General features: G+C 41.9%; 1 protein-coding gene across 4 annotated transcripts; it reads right to left on the reverse strand.

Moving 5' to 3' along the window:
• Positions 1-1986: 1986 nt before the first annotated feature.
• nadk2 (NAD kinase 2, mitochondrial) lies at positions 1987-10475 on the reverse strand. 4 transcript variants are annotated; one of them, XM_079179150.1, is made up of 12 exons: positions 9707-10475; positions 9533-9621; positions 9331-9419; positions 8943-9024; positions 8678-8761; positions 6950-7089; positions 6143-6236; positions 5889-5984; positions 4547-4602; positions 4402-4455; positions 4191-4314; positions 1987-4099 (listed from the first exon to the last, which is right to left on the reverse strand). In XM_079179150.1, the coding sequence occupies exons 1-12, from the start codon at positions 9959-9961 to the stop codon at positions 3961-3963; spliced, it is 1302 nt and encodes a 433-aa protein (XP_079035276.1). In that variant the 5' UTR covers positions 9962-10475; the 3' UTR covers positions 1987-3960. The 4 variants fall into 4 exon arrangements, with proteins under 4 accessions (XP_079035276.1, XP_079035275.1, XP_079035274.1 ...); XM_079179149.1 differs by having other exon boundaries at positions 5889-6032; XM_079179148.1 differs by having other exon boundaries at positions 5889-6053.
• Positions 10476-18094: the final 7619 nt, after the last annotated feature.

An 18094-nucleotide genomic window follows, 5' to 3' on the forward strand; every position in this document is an offset into this window, starting at 1 on the left:
AGCATTTTAGTTCAGTATGGTGGTTTCCAACCTACGGGTCGGGATCCTCCGCAGGGTCACAACATACTGTAAATCTGACGGGTCATGAGATGACCAGTAATGGGTGAGGAAAGACAACGTTCTGCTTGACAAACTTTTGTCTTATCTGTGCTTTTTGTTGTGAAATATTGGGTAGTTGGATCTTAAAGGATTTTTATTTATCAAGACAAAACTCACACACAGAATGAGAACAGGTCTTTTCACAGCACACATTTTGACTTGTCAGAGTAGGAAAAGCACAAGTGTTACTAATAACATTGTTGAAATGAGAAGTCCCAGTAAACCATGATGGTGTGACAGTGAGCCAGCATGAATACCAGGAGCTAAATGGAATTCAGCCATCATTGCATTATTTACACCCGCGCTTCTCAGTCAAAATGTATTCAGTCACAGATATAGACAGATAGTAGTAGGTTGTGTGTGTTCCAGAGTAGATCAACTGTAGCAATAACAGACTGATGTGGCCAGCAGTTGAACATCACAATATTTAACTTTTATGGGCATATTTAACAGCATTGTCATGACTACATTCATTTCTAGAACAGGTGTCTGCAGTAGAAATTATTAAAATGACAAAACATCAGGTTTTACAGCTCTTGCCAGTTGCTTTGGTACATCTCTCAGATCACAACTGAAATCACAAAAATAAATGTAGAGATCCTTTGTTGTGTGAAGTTAGATAACTTTAACATGTTAATGTACAACACATCCCTCGTTTCAGAATGTAGTTATGGCTTGAAGAGGATAATGGATATGCTGTTTATTCACGTATCGTGCTCTCTGTAACTGCAACACTATTTCATCCTAACTATCCTCTAGAGAAAGAATTGAAGGATCTCAGAACTACTTGTTCAACCTCCACATCATCCTGTCTCATGAAAAGCATTTCTCATTCTTTTGAATAATATATTATATTGTGTTGATCAAAATGTATTATACTGGTTCCCTGATGACTAGTCTTACCTCCTAATGCATTTAGGCAACAGTTCATTGCTCATATGTCATTACATACAAAATGATGCTTCATCCATTTTGTATGTAATCACATAACCTGTCATTAACCTAAACATTTGATACACATTTCTCTTACATTCTTTGTATAAATGTGTCCCGAGCTGATGAATTGCTCTCATGTGAATCTGGACTTTCACTAATAATGGGAATGTGTGAGGCATTAGATCAACCAGTTCTCTAAAACAGCTCAGAGGTTCATCGCCTGAACTGTGATTGAGAGACAAGTATCGACACAACGCCACGTTAGGATCAGTGACAGGAGGAGCCAATGAGCAGTCGACAGCGAGAACAGGAGTAGTGAGGCTGCGTGGAGGAAGAAATAGTTCTGCCGAAGGGGTTTCCTAGGTTTACCTCTTGTTCCTTTACGATACAGAAAAGAAAGCGACAGTTTCACAGAACAATGATGGTCCGTCTAGCAATCAATCTCCCACATACAGTAATGTGGAACGGTGCACTGTGGAAGGGGATGTCGGTCAGAGTAGGCGCAGCTTTTTACCCACAGTCCTCAGAGGCAACATGGCCAAGCTTTAGCCCATCTGCATGTAAACAATGACACTTCTGATGTCACCGACACTCATGGAGATACAGATTGACTGTTGCGAGATAAAGAAAGGTTTGTGTGGTGCCGTTTGTACACATTTTTCAGAGACATACACTTACTCTTGCTTGTTTAGGATGACTGAGAAACACCGTCAAAGATCCTTCTGTCTCCACCATGATACAGTGGAGCTGAATGAAATTTCATATAAATCAACAGTAAATCTGTTTCAGTACTCTGGATAATTACCAAAGCTCAGTGTCAACATCAGAACTATTTCACCAACTACAGCAGATCTTGTGTTGCAATAGTAATACATTTACTGTAAATGAAAAAGAGGCAGTAATGAGTTTAAATAAGCACACACACACGCAAGCATTTCTTTTTCACACCACTTTATCAGACTGAAAAAACAAAACTCATCGGAACATACTGACACATGACATTGATGAGGAACCCTCCGTTGGCACTTTTGTAAACTAGTCCTCCTGGTTCACGTGTTCTAAAGGTGCACCAACGTCTCTCTGATCAAGTGGAATCACAAGCGTATACAAGAGAACTGCTAGATTCATATTCAACATTTGAAATCATTACAACTAACTGTGTCTTTAGAAATTCAGCATGTACCATTGTTCAAGCATTTAGTGTTCATGGGTTCAACATCATTTCAAGTTTAAACTCTGACGTTGGTCTTGTCGGCAGCAACCACACGCTGCCGTTTCAGAAGCATTTCCAAAACGTCATTTCTGATCTTGTGAGGTTACAACTGCAAGACTCACTCTTGCCCCAAACAGCAGAATGCTCCTTTGAGCACGGAGGGGTTTTATTGCACTTCCTTCCTCTCCAAGCCCAAATGGTTCAAACAGCTAGAACAAAATATGAGCTATGATACAAAAATATCTTTAGTCAACAAACACACTGTTCTTTCAGTTCACCATATAAACCTTTAAACAAGCACCAAAGAAAATGTGGTGATAACTCCTCTGTCCATAGAAACACATCAATGAGCCTCACTGTTGCTCTGGTGACATGTTCCTTCATCACCATCAACACACACACTGTACTTTATTTAGACTCAGTCCCACATACACCGTCCTGCTGACTCAAGTACTCACTAGAGCAACACATGTGGATTCATCCGCTGCTGAAAATAGTCCCCAACAAACACCTTTCCTCCTGTCTGAGTAACGGTTGGATTTTTAATAAAGGTGCTCAACACGATATTCAGAGCATTTCTATGATTGAGGGAAATCCATCACGAGATAAACCTCATTTCACAGCAAACACGTTTTCTGGTAATTCAGTCGCTATATGAAGTAACCACATGGTTTCATACACTCTGAATACTTGACAAATGAAAATTACTGAGTATATTTAATTAAATACTTCAGTGCAAAATAATCAGATTTTGAGAGCCATTTGAGTAAGTGTGCGCTTGTTAATATCAAATTAGACGATATAATTGTACATCACAATATCTCAAAATATGAATTAATCTCGATACTATTCCATTGAAAGTGTATAAATAATAATGAGTCATCACCCAACCCCAACGGTTCTAACAGCAACAGTGTCTACGCTGCTGTGACGGTGTCATCAGCTGGAACCGCTGTATGAGAGCAGAGCGGCCATGAGCTAACCAGTGGGCACGCTCACGTGCACTAACATGCACAGGGCCGGCTATGTGAACAACGATATCAACACACAGAGGGAGACATTACTACACTAGATCTTTACACAGATGATGGTTATTGATGATATTAATGCTCTGAATGTTGGCTAGAGAACCTTTAAATGACATTTTAGATTTGTGAGCCGTCTTATGTCCTGTAAGAGGGACGTCCTCAGTGAGGACCGCTGGACTTGGGGCTGAGTGACACAGAGAGTCGGACTCTTTGGGATTTGTTGACAAGAAGAAGAATTCCTTCTTATCCTTTAAAAATCATCAGCGATGGCTCCACAGATGTGAAAGCACATCACAAAACGTCATCTGAAATAGATACAAATGTAAACAATTGTTTTCTATGAACAGAATGATGTTATACCTAATATCATACCCGAGATGTTCTGTTATCTTGATGCAGTGAAAGTCAGTCAATAGTAACAGACATTACATGATGCTTGACACAAAATGGATTATCATCATCATAACCTGTTGTAACCCGAGAATAGAGGGAAAAAAAGTGTGATTTGAAAATACATAGTTTGTAGAAATGCACACATTTAATAAAACAATAGTAACAATGGTACCTTTCTGTCTGCTATAACAATATTCACCACTCGTGGAGGCTAAAGGCTATAGAGGGTACTTCCCTTTGAACAGTGGACTTGAGAGAAACCAGTCGAGTGTCGTGTGCTCTGAACTCGTCTCAGTGTTCAAGAACAACCGTCCGGAGCTGATCCTCCTCACTCATGCTGATTGTAGCGATGGCACCGTCATTGAACTCGAATGAAGTCCCGCCGTCAACCACCATGCAGGCGTCCCAGCACCGAGAGCGGACAGACACCCTGAAGCACAGATGCATCCCCACACTCAGACGGTACACCTCCACAGCTTTTCATTTGGCTACTGTTGTGAGACCGAGGAACAGCCACTGACCTGCTGGCGAAGCCTCTCTGCCGGCTGCTCGAGAACACTCGGTTGACGATGGGCTCCCTGATGCTGTAGAACAAACGTCTGTCGTCCGGACTGAACACCAGAGACTCGTTGTATTCATCAGTAACTGCACAGACACAGACGCCATCGTCACATAAAACAAAGCGCCAAAATATGTACCAGTCAAAAATAAATGAAGGAGGATTATCATCACCCATTTCAATGATGTCACGATTGAGCGGGATATCAAGACCCGTTTGAGACTTTCCTGGAAAAAGACACGGGGTCAGAAGTCTGGTGCTGGGAGACAAATCTGGATTCATTTAGATTTTAACGTCACAACCTGCAGCCGTACGTACCGATCTTTAGAACCTCCTCCACAGCTTGTTCAGCAAGTTTGTTGATGTTGTATGACCTGACCAAAAGAAAGAACATATTCAACTCAGGATGGACTGTGGCAAGTCGGCACATATTGGGAGACACTATGATTTCAGCCAATGCTTCTGTTGGACCCTGTAGGTCTCGTGAGCAGGTGCAGCTGTGACTGTGCACATGTGTTGACAGCTGTAGTGAGGCTGGGCGAGGTGCACGTGCTACAAAATGATGTCATCACGGCGTGAAAGCTGACGGTCACAAAGAGTTCACTGATCAAAGCTCTAATAACAGGTCTGAGGACATACAAAGACATTAGAAGGCATTGTGGAGGTTGCTTTATGGCGTTTTGCCAGTTGCCTTTCAGGGTGCTCGTAGCTCACGCGCCTTCTGTGGAGGCGTCAACACATTCCAGTATTAAAGGGTTAGTGCCTACCTAATGCTCTTTGAAGTGTCCACAGCTCCCTTCAAAGAGTCGTACTAAAAAGACGGATGCTGAATTAAAAGGACGACTTTAATGAGGAGACGATGCCTGTGAGAGTGGCACCCATCTTCTCATCTCAAGCTCAGCAAGAAAGTCATTAAACATGTTTTCCAAAATGGCAAAGTATTCCTTTACGTTTCATTTAGTAGATTTACAATTTGAGGAAGACAACAAAAACAGAAATGTTTAGATCCCGCTAAAGGCCCCTGTAATGTTTATAGTGAGGATGCTGTGGAGCTGGAACTGCACCGTGCGGAGCTAAAGGCTTCTTCACATGCAGGCCTCCTCTAGAACTGTGAGGAGTGTTGTGTTGTGGGGGCTCTGTGAGGGAATACGTTTTTTCTTTGTGGAGACACCCAATTACTGTTGACCACCGTTTAAACTGAAAGACAACAAACTCACGACTTCCCTCTGAATTTCCAGAACTGTACAATAATAAAATTGGCCTCATATTGAGAACAGACATTTCCGGCAAGCCAGCACGACGCATTTATCCAATCGGACTTCTACAGTCCCGAGAGTGAAACCTGGTCTTTGGCATCAGCTGATACAGAGCACTGATCAGAGACCAGTGTTTAATCAATGAGCGGTGAGGAAGAGACTTTATGTGTAGGGAATATCAGGCTTCACTGAAACATTGTTTCACTGACTGTCAAACTAAATGTAACAAATAAATACTTACATTTACATTACTGACTTGTTACATCTCATGAAGATAATAAATCATACACCAGCAACTATCTGCTGAAACGGTCTCTTAGTCATGTCCAAACTTCTAATAAACAGTGGATGAGGATGAAGCACTAGTGAAACATTTAACATTACGTTGAAAGTTGAGTATTTACCAGGCTTTGGATCCTGTTCCTGTACAAATGCTGAGTCCTGAACTCTTCTGCTTTTCCCACGGGCCGTCATCCACAGAGATCTCATAGTAGGACGCCCTATGGAGCAAGAGGTTAACATGGAGTTTGAAGGAGTTTAACTTCACCCTGTGGTAGACAGAGATTATCCTGGTGAGCACAGATGAGATTAAAGAGGGTTACAACATGCACACATGTTTAGAAACAGTTACGAGCATCAGTGAGGATGACGGAGGTACCTGGAGGACAGAGACTCTCCGATGAAGATCTCATTCAGGCTTCTGATTGGTAGGAGACTAGTCTTGGAGAAGCTGTCATGTAGCATTCCTGTCCCTGAGAAATGTCACCAAATTAGTAGAAGAACTGCGAGAGAATACAAACGTCAACTTACGGATACATTACCGTTCAAAAGTGAATAACCTGCTGCCACAAAGCTGGACTGTGTGAGAGGACGACTGTCTGAATGAGAAGGTCTCTGTACTAACAGATGCTACTGAGTGCAGTAGACGGAGAACAAAGCCCTCAACTGAAGGAGACAAAGATCCTCTGAGCAACAGCTGAAGAGAGAAATCAGCAGTCATTGGGCAAAGAAACTGGAAGCTTAGATTTAAACAGGAACAGCTTCCTGTTTCAGAGTCAAGAGTTTCACAATAAAAGCAGCCTAGAACTTTAGTAAAGCTCTTCTTCAGACTTCACCATAGCAACAGAAGGCTAGTGAAGGGTTAGCACTGTTGGAACATCAGATGAACGAACAGTTTAAACCTCCTCACTCAATATTTACAGTTCAATAATAAACACATTTAACATCAAGTTTAAAGGATTCTCCTGTCACGCGACACTGAGGAACTCCACTGGATGGACGTTTGAGTCGTTTCACTCTTCTTCAAGAGCATCAATATAACAGCTGATTATTAACTTCTGAACGATAGTGTACATAAAGCTTCCTAATTAGAGGTCAATATGAGCCCATTAATGACAATCTAACTCCAAGTCAATTCATCTCTCATGAGAGCGAGACCCAGGAGAGCAGACAGAGGGAGTCCTACTCTGCTGGCTGTCCATGGTGGTGATGCGGTGAGCTTGGCTGTGCTGCTCCAGGCTCAGCTGCTGTTCGTGCAGGTCTACGGAGATGGGATTGATTCCTGTGCCCTCTAAGTGCACACGGATCCTCTGACGCCACAGCCACCTAACAGCAGAGAGGAGGGGAGGCCAGAGCCCATTAGGCTCCCACTAAACCAGTGGGTTTAGTGGGCATTTCTTTCAAGGGAACAATCAAGTTTAAAACATGCTGATACACATGTGAAAGCACCTTTACTGCACCACAGAGGGCGTTCACTTGTACAACAAACCTAACGTTTATTGAAGGGCTACTCCAGTGATTAGTATTGCACATCTGGAAAGTTAGCCTTACAAGACAGATTAAATCAAAACAGCACACAGATATCCTGGCGTGCAGTCCCGAGTATGGCTCAGGCATCAGAAATGCTGGATCTTACATTTTCCACAATGAAAGTCAATAGCAGATTCCCATTAGACTCTTGCTGCCTTGTACGTGTCTTTAAAACTCAAAGTAACGCAGTCTTCCATTCAAATATGATAACTGTGTTCTCCTCCGTTTGCTTTTGTCCCTTGGTTTTGTGTCCCCGTCTTACTTTGTATCATATCTTGGGCGTCTCCACTTGTTTTGTACTCACTTTAACACAATAATTATTTATTTTTAATAAATAATGAAAAACTCTCATAACTCTAATGACATAATCATTTTTCTCAGGTCCACCTGAGCCTCCGCAGACATCTACAACTGTTTTCAGTCTCAACCCTGAGGGGTACAAATCTGTTGAGAACGTTTGTCATTTGATGTCTCTGTTGCTTGATACACAACATATGACTACTTATCTCTTTTATGGCAATCAAGTTTATAGAAATATATTAATAAGTAAGTTGTGAAAGAGAAACAAAACTATAGTACATCTACCCACAAAAGACAGGAATGTACCATTTAAACGTTGCTTTACGTGACTATAATGTATTGTAATGACATGGCATCATATCATAGATTATCCTCTTTATTTTCTCATGTTTGAGGCTGACACAATCTAAATGTATTAATCACACAATATCGTGTTTGATGCACACCCATTGAGGGTTGTCCTCACAACTGCAAGGTGAAAATACTTAATTTTAGGAACATTAATAGGAATCTGTCTCAACACTGTCCCAGTAGGTCTGTTAGGAGTACGCCTGACCGTGACATCACAAATTAATCCAGGAACTAATCTCAAATGATATCTTTGATAAGAAAATCACCAAATCAGTTCTTACAGGAGAGTTCCACTGAAGGCTGTAAGGACACCAGCTTCAATATAAACCCTGAGCAGCAGGTCTACAGTAGATCTGATTCATGACCTCTAGTAGCAGTTCGACTTCTACAGACACAGTAACTGGCTTTAAGCTATCCCACAGAGTCTGAAGACACAGCAGTGGGGTTTTAGAAACCATGTGACTTTTTCCAGACAACACACGATTAACCTGCTCTTGAACTCTAAGCTAAGGACAGAGCAATGAGCACAAGTTGTTGAGATTTCCTGTATGACCCGTGATGTTACTATTAAATATATACTTTTGTTAGTAAAGTAGCTTACAGAGTAACTCACTTGTAAATTGTCACTAATGAGCTGGGAAAAGCTGGTTGAAGTTAAGTGACAGGGCAGCATTCTCACTAGAAGAAAGTCACAGTACAACAGCGCTGAGATCGTTTGTGGGTAAATACGCACCTGAACTCACCACGACAGAGTTTCTCCAGAGCCTCTGGGAAGGCCCGAGTGTAGCGCACAGGCAGGCACAGATGACCTTCTGACCTACAGTTGAAAGGGAGAAATGTAATGAACTCTGAATATAAGGGGAGTGTTCAACGTGGAGTAATGACATTATATGTTGGACTCTCGAGCGCTTCAAAGAGCCACAGTACATCAGGTCGGATTGTTCTTTCCACATTCAACAATCCAAGCCCTGCTCAAACAGTTCTGTTCAGTGTTTTACCTCTCAGGATCTGTGTTAACGCCGACAACTGGTTTGTCCTTGCTTAAAACCTTACTGGCAACAAGTAGCATTGTCCCATCACCTAACAAAACAAACTGCAGTTAGAGAACTTGTATTGTGTATTTGCATGTGTTGTCTGAAGCCTTTGTTCATGTGACTTTTTGCCCCCTGGGTTGAATAAGTTAAAGTCCCCATTCTATACATCGAAGAGTCTTTTATTCAGCATTCACTTATTCAACAGACGGTATAGATATTAACCGTAAAAGACTACATTTGCACAGTTTGACCTCCCTGGAATGAATGGCATGTATTCCTGCATACTGTACTGAATCAATGTCACTGTATGAGGAGGCTGACATACAAAAAACCCAAATGTTCAAATTCCTACCTCCAGCAGAGATAATGGCATCTGCCCATCGCACTACTTCTTCATCATATTCTCCTCTCTTCACGACTCGTACCTCGATGCCTTCTCTCCTGCAATCACATATTTATAAAACCAGATTTTAAGAGCAAACAACTAAAGCTTTCTCGTCGTCTTCTTGGGAGTGTGGCTGTGATCATCTCCCCGTGACAAAGCCACATCTTACCGCAGGCTCTTCACGATGTGTTCCACGTTGTTAGTGTGGATGGTGTGTCTCTCCAGCAGGCCGCTGTAGCTGGAGCCCTTCATAGCGAGCTGCAAGACACAGACAGCTGAAGCGGTGAGAGTCGGTTCAGTGCGGGAGGTCACAAGCATGTCTGGAAGTGAAAGACAGTCTTACCAGTTGTTTTAAGTCCTCTTCAGACAGTCCTGCGTAGAGATACCGCTGCTGTTCGAACTCATATCGCGTCGTCTTTGTAACAACTGCTACTTTTCCCGGTTTGAATCCAGCGTTCGGCTGCGACGAGGCGGTGCGTACTGAAGTGTGGAAGGGGCGAAGTGAGCTTCCTTTCAGCAGGCTGACAGCTCGAGTCCCAAGGCGCACCAAGTTCACCACAGAGCGACGACTCATTCTGATAAATGCACACACCACCATAAACTCAAGTACATGTCCCGTTGCACGTGTTGAATGGGAACTCTATAGGTCCGTAGACATACTGGGTCATATGTCAGTCCTGGGACCAAATTAAGTTAATGTCCATTCACTATCACGGAAGGTCACCGGGTCTACCGAGCTCTTCCGTAGCGGTTAGGTGACCGGTTTGTAACTTATATTACTATCCAAGTCGAGTGTCTCCTCAGGCAAGTAACAACACAGTGAGAACAACAGTTAGCTCGGTATTTAAGAGAGGCTAGGTACCCTACCATCCGTATTTGGTGAGGGTAACAGATAGCGTTACGTTAGCAGCTGAGCAGAACAAGCTAAACTTAGTTAGCACTCAGCTAGTGGTCCTTGATATCAAAGTTCCGACTGGGTTGACTCTCACCACAAACCACACCGAAGCTGTGGCACGCTCCTCGGGTCCAGAATGACTTTTATACACGAGCTAAAGCACACGGACAGGGGAAGAATAAACGCCAACAGCGGGCACTAGCCACACCGTACGTAAATTACCACGCAACCTGGCACGTACGCTAGATCTACGTACGCTACGTAACGTAAAGAGGCGGAGTGGTGACGTTTTGATGTAAGCGCAGCGTGTGCCTCTGTTCCTGATGCGTTCACAGCCACATAGAAGACTGGAGAGGTCACACAAGGCTGCCGGAAAATACTGTTCATTCCAGTTTGTGGTGGTTAATAAGTCCAAACGTGGCTGTGACCAGGATTTTAGAAGGACTGAGGTCACGAGTCCCCCAGACAACTATATAAAGTCTTGAATGGGATGTATAAAATTATTATTATATGATACCCCCCCATATTAATTTAAACTGACATCTTTGATCATCACCAAATTACCAAATCAATTCGTAGAGAGTTTCACTAAAAGCTGTAACGACCCCAGCTTCAATTTAAAAACCCTAAACAGCAGGTTTAGAGTAAATCTCTGATTCATGACCTCTAGTAGCAGTTCGACTTCTACAGACACAGTAACTGGCTTTAAGCTTCTGTTCCCCGTGCAGCTTTTAGACTCTCTGATCACCATCTGGTTCATCTTCTCCTGACCTCCAGGCTGAAACTAAAATGTGCTAAACCTGTGGTCAAGACTGTGAGGAGATGGAGCAACGAGGCAAAGCAGCAGTGACTTTGACTGCACTGAATGGATTGTTGTCAAGGCCACAGCTACAGACCTGGACGGACGTTCTGCACATAGAAAAACAAAGAATCCTGGTTTACTGCAAAACTCAGACAGCTTCGTCAGACCAAGGAGGAGGTCTACAGGAGTGGAGACAGAATCCTGAACAACCAGGAAAAGCAGGTTTTCAGCCAACAAGCCTGCATCAGTGAGGAGAGGCCTGCAGGACATCGCCAGCTCCAGGAAACCAGTCCCTCACACTGTGGTGACCCATTAACCAGACGACAGGTGTGTCCACATTCACTCCTCTAATCCACTCCCACTTCACACAACCAACGGCTGTGAAAGCCTTTAGGCTTTGAGATCCACAATCTCCCAGGACCTAAAGTGGGCGTCCAACATTGCTGCCAGCTCAGGAAGTTCAACCTGCCTCAGGAGCTGCTGATGTAGATCTACTCTAATCCTCCAGTCTTTCTGCCAGCTGTGTCTGCAATGACCACTGCTGTATTGTGATCAGGACTGCTGATCAATCACTGGTGCCAGTCTGCCCTCCATCCAGGACTTATTCTCCTCCTGAGCCAGGAAACATCTCTGCAGACCCGTCACACCCGTCACACAACCTGTTCCAGATTCCCCCCTCTGGGAGGCTACAGAACATTGACCACTGGAACAACCAGACACAAGAAGAGTTCCTTCCTGCAGGCCGTCACTCTGATGACCCCTAACACCAGTCATTCACTGTCACTAACGCCTAAATACTTACTGTACCTACAGATTATAAATGAAATCCTTTTTAACATGTAATTATCATCACCATCAAAAATAAGCAGCATGCTGTACTGTATATTCATGTCCACATACCTGTATATAAAGCAACCTGTTACATGAATCATTTATTCCAGCACCTGTTGAACTCTGCACCATTTCACTAATGACTTGCTTGCTCTTTTAATACATATATTAAAAGAACATTTAATACAGTTTCTATCTGTGCATATAGGTAAATATCTTGTAACTCGGTTTTTGTCCTTTTTTAAAGCTTTATGTTTATTTGTGTGGAGAACATTCAGAGCAACAGACAACCGGAGTCGAATGCACACATACTTGGCCAGTAAAGCTGATTCTGATTCTATAGTATTGATTTTTTAAACTTTTAAATAAGACTTGTTTCTGCCCTCAATATGTGGTCATGAGATCTGAAATCAAATTTGGGTTTTTATCATAAATTCTTCAAATTAACACAGAGCTCATCTTCAGTCTATCTTTAGGTTAGGACTGAAAGCTAAACTGGGTCTAAAAACTGAATTTTGAAGCACTGACACAAGTACATTTCTGCTCAAAGTACGCCAACTAAACCTTATGTTCAATAAGGATGATTTTCTAAAAGTCAAAACTAACGTTAATAATAATAATGCGAGCGGATTCACCGACGGGACATCAATTTTAAGAGTATATTTCGCAGGGTACGTAACTCTTCTTCTGTGTCTTTATTCCGGTTGTTTTAACAGCAGTTAGCTCGTGCAGTTAACAGTGCGTTAGCTTATTTAGCTTTAGCATGCTAAGCTAAAGCCCCACTGACGGTGACAGCTGGGTGAGTCAACGGTTAACCTGATGAATGAAGCAAAATATACTCGGGGATATATTTACAAACGAGGCAGTTGTGCCTCCATTGTGATAGTGTCCACGGTACCTGTGATATTTAAATAATAGACATTACAACACGTGTTTGTAGCTAAGCATGTAATTAATGTAACAGCCGCATGTGTTAGCCAGCTACAGCTAGTTCTTGTGCTGACTTCGTCTGATGCTACCAAGCCAACTGTTAGCTAGGCTAGCATGATGAGATATTGTCAGGAGCCTGGTTCACTCATGCCCACAGTAGAGTCTGATAATGACACACATGAAGACATTTTATTACTGCTCTTTAGGTTTAGATGTGGAGCGGAGGCTTGAATCCTGAAGTTATATAATGGTGTTATTTACTCCAACCTACAGTTGGTGACTAATTAAAGGAAAATGTACACTATTCATCCACAATATTTTTTTAATGTATAGATAGGTGGGTAGTTAGTTGGGTGGGTAGGGGAGTAGTTGGATGGGTAGGTAGATGGGTAGTTAGTTAGTTAGGTAGGTAGTGTTGAGGCTGAAGTTTCTCAAACAGAGGAGAAGAAGAGCACAGAGGAGAAGAAGCAGCCCCCCCCCCCCCCCCCCCCCCCCCCTTGCTCTCTTTGTTCCATCAGCAAGCAGGGCCAGAATCAAATGGTTCAGGTTAAAATCAAAAGTATTTAATATTCTTAACAGAAGCCAAAACAAATGCAAACTGAATTACACTATCGACAGTAAAACAAACATAATATTCCATGAAATATGAGGCCCCGTCCACACCACAGGACAGAATGGTGTGTCTGTCCCATGATGCGGAGGAGGTTTGAGGATCTTCTGCAATTCGAAGATCCTTTGTCCCTGCTGAGTCTCTCAAAAGTATCATGTTTCACATTTCTCAGCCAATCGATCAGCTCAGTGATTGGCCGGATTCCAATAAGCCCCTCCTAGGCCGATGACCCATTGTTCTGTTCTTCTCACCTAGGTCAGCCAGCTTCGTTCCAACCCCCGCTGGCAGACACCTCCTTACATTCTTGGGGCCAGTTCCTTTGTTTGATTCACCAAACCCCCGCTTCCAGTACACTCGTCACACCTTCCTCTTACAGTATGAAATGACCTCTGATGATGAAATTACTTCTTGGTCTAAACTCTTACAAGTAAACACACTGTAACATATAATATCCAGCACTAGGAATGCTCTAAAACTTAAATTCCTCACAGTAGGTAGATAGATGGATGGGTAGATAGGTAGATAGTTACTTTATTAATCCAGCAAGGGGACATTTGTTCGCTACAGCAGCAATTATGGTACAGGTAAGCAATCAAATAGTAAAAAATAACAAATATTGAGTACAAAAATGCACAATATATGCAATGAAATATAATAATATTAACTAACTAAACAGTAGTGCAAAGATTTAACCCAACAACAAACAAACAAAGAAGTGATTTATTGCAGTGGGCAGGAATATATCAAATATATATATTTTATATATAAAAGCTTTATTTTATCAGGTGATCTTATTGAGATATTTGTACCTGAGTACAGCTGATAGAAAGAAAAAACTAAAAGGATTCGTATCATCAGACACTAAATAGATTTTAAATATAATATAATTTCGTCCCGTGGAGAACATTGTCTTAACACGTTTACAATATTTCCACTGAAATATTCGAAATGTTGTTGTTTTTTGACGGTTTGAGTTTCGCATTTGAGTTTCTGGTTGGGCGTCTTCTCAAATTAAAATAGTCACCAAGTGTTCCCTAACAAGGCAACACTTTGACGAAATAAACAATACATGAAATGAAATTAACTCCACCGTTTACACGTCATAAATAATAAAGAACCTTCTTACCTGTTGTTTTTAAAAAAAAAATTTTAATATATACTTTATTGGTGAGAATGCACAATATGACATAAGAATCAAAGAGCACGTGCTACTCAGTTTACAGTAGTAAAGGAGGAAAGAACAAGAAAGAAAAACATTAAAAAAAAACAAAGAGCTAATTAAATCAAAACCCACCCACATACAAGGCCTTCACATTTTTTTACATAAAGTTTATGTAGTACAGTATTGTAAAAAAACAAAACAATTGAATAGTTAAGTTAGATTGCAGTTAATTGGACAGATAAGGGAAGGACAGAGGACCAGATAGATCAGTACAAATTACCAGACCTATCTTATTCAGTTGGCAACACTAATAAATTATGAAAATATGAAATGAAAGGTTGCCATTTCTTAGCAAAATTGTCATTACAGCCTCTAAGTGCATATTTAATTTTTTCAAGACTTAAGAAAAACATCACATCCTTAAGCCAGGCAGACTGAGATGGTGAACTTGGAGATTTCCAAGCGAGAAGTATTCTGCGACGCGCCAGAAGAGTCGTAAAGGCAATAATGTCCTTCTCTTTGGTACCATATAGGATGGATTTGGATGGGATTCCAAAGACTGCCAGAAGAGGGCACGGTTGTACCTTGATCCCTAAAGCTATAGTTAAAATATCAAAAACATAGTACCAGAAGTGTTTAAGTTTAGGACACGCCCAAAACATGTGTAGTAAATCTGCTTGAGGATAATCACAACGGTTACATCCTGGGTCGTGACCTGGGAATATTTTAGCTAGTGTCGTGTAGACAAGTTAACGAATTGAGTTTGAGGTGTTTACTTAGATTCAAGCAATAGTTTTATTTATCACAGAGATATTAGCCGAGCAGTTAAACGTGCACGGTCCTAACAGTTCCTCTCCGAGTGAGAGCAACGTGAAAAGGCGCTTGGACACGGTAGCGCGGTAAGTTTTGTAGGTTCTCCTTAGAGGAGCCATTGGTCAAAGTCAAGGTGCAGGCGGGATCGATTTTAGCAGAGCGACGGCCTGGTTGGAGCACTGAGCATATCCGCTCACACTGGCTCTCGTCCGGGAGCCTCCTTCGATGCGTCTTCAGTGTGTGTGTATGTTGTGAAAGCCTAGCCTAACAGGCTCCAAAGTGTGTAGTCTACGTTTTGCTATCTCAAGCTGTGGTACGTACTGTTCTCAGCTGGCAGTTTACTCCAAGATTTGATATCAGTGTATAGTTGCCCAAGCGTGTCCTTCAGAGTTACAGTTTTCTCATTCCTTTGGACAGGCGAGTGCTAGAACGCCCCGCCTGGAGTTTTAAACCTTCATAACCTGTAACTCACAACTCCGCTAATTAGCACATAACGCTCTGATTAAGTGTATTTACATAACACTAGTTTGCTGTTAGTAAAGTGCATCCTATGGACCACTTTAAACTGAATAAGACCAAGTCTGGCACAAGATGTAGATGTGTTCACCCTATTCAGTGCACTCACCCACCAATTTTCTGTCAGGTTCATGTTCAACTCACTTTCCTATTTGGTTTTAATTGTAGAAAAGGTATCTATCATAGTTATGATCTGGTTGTAAACTTTAGAGATCGATCCCTTCTGAGTTGGATGTGTGTCCAGTAGGCTTTCCCAAAGTGTTTTGCACGGGAGGTCAGGATATGCCGGAAAGTGTTTCACTACAAAGTGGTGGACCTGAAAGTATCTAAAGAAATTTGAACAGTCCAGGCCACATCTCTTACAAAGAGAGTCGAAGCTAGAGAAGTGGTCATTGTCAAAAAGATCCCTGAAACACTTCAGTCCACTTTTTCCCCACTGTGAGAAGGTTTTGTCCACTACAGATGGTGGGAATAGATGATTGTTACTAATCGGACCCAGAGAAGAAGCTGTTCGAAATTTAAAATGCAGACGAAATTGAATCCAAATTTTAAGAGTAGCAAGGACAATCAGGTTAGAAGAATGGCTAGACAGTTTTATCAGAAGAGATGAGTATACCAATGCAGGAAGAGAAGATGAATAGCATGATTGAGCCTCCAAAATGCACCAATCAGTCTCAGGGGCATTAATCCAAAATGATATTTTTTGAATATTAGTTGCCCAATAATAAAAAATAAATTTAGGAAGAGCCAGGCCACCTAAGTCCCTTGGGCGTTGGAGAAAGACCTTGCTCACTGGTGGCGACTTACCTGCCCAGATAAAGTTTAAAATAATCTTATCAATAGACTGGAAAAAAGATTTTGGCAAGAATATTGGTAAGCATCTAACCAAGTACAGAAATTTGGGGAATACATTCATTTTTATAGACTGCACCCTGCCAGGTAGTAACAGGGGCAGGTTGCTCCATCTAAGAAGATCATTTTTCATATTTTCAACCAAGGGGTTAAAGTTGGCTGTATGAAGACAAGCAAGACTGCGGCTTATGTTGACACCAAGGTATCTGAAACCCAAACTGGCTAAACGAAAAGGTACTGAAGACTGTTGAATTTGGCAAGCCAAATTGTTTATTGGGTACAATTCACTCTTTTTAAAGTTTAGTTTATATCCTGAGAATGAACCAAATTCCGTCAGAATCGATTCAATTATAGGAGAAGATGCCACTGGGTCATTCACATACAACAAAAGGTCATCTGCATACAGTGACACACGATGTTCTATCCCACCCCGCCGTATTCCCTGCAAAAGTGGAGATGTTTTCAATGCAATGGATAGTGGTTCTATTGCAATTGCAAAAAGCAAGGGGGAAAATGGGCATCCTTGGCGTGTGCCTCTCGTTAAAGAGAAATATGGGGAACGTAGTGAGTTGGTACTGACACGCTTGCGGAGATGAATATAAGAGTCTAATCCAGGATCCGAAAACATCACCAAAACCGAATTTCTGCATGACCGTGAATAGGTACTCCCAATCGATCCGGTCAAAAGCCTTTTCGGCATCTAATGAAACAACTGCTTCCGGGACCAGTGTAGAGTGGGAAGTGGGAATTATATTGAGTAACCTGCGGATGTTGGAAAATGAATGACGATCTTTTATAAAACCAGTCTGGTCTTCAGAAATAATTAGAGGCGTAATGTTTTCAAGTCGGCGAGACAGTACCTTACCTGTTGTTTACCGAACTGCTCTTTCTCGGCAGCCAAAGCTTTTTCCGTCTTATTGTCGGTTTTGTTCTTCGTTTTGCTCATGTTGTCCCTTAAACACCGCACACACTAAAAGTCTATGAATCCAGAGAGGTCCAGTTCTGAGTTTCAGCTCCTCGTCTGTGCTCTCGTGCCTGTTTAAAATAACAATAGGTGCTCAAGACGCTCCGCGCGCATGTCCCCAAAAGATTCCTCCTTGAGTTCACCTCTTCAAATTAAAACATCGCAGTTTTTCTAAAAACTAAGCTGCCATAGAGGTAAAGAAAGACGTTTCTCTTGCATGTAAAAGCTCTCCAACTGCGTAAAAACGGGCACTTTTAAAAGAAAACTCGCCAAAATCAGTGTATTATTCACAGGCAATAAAACATCAATGACATGCTTTTTACATATAAATATTTTTTTAATCAAAAAGTAGGGAC

The sequence above is a fragment of the Pholis gunnellus genome (assembly GCF_910591455.1).
Source record: "Pholis gunnellus genome assembly, chromosome: 18".
NCBI classification, from domain to species: domain Eukaryota; kingdom Metazoa; phylum Chordata; class Actinopteri; order Perciformes; family Pholidae; genus Pholis; species Pholis gunnellus.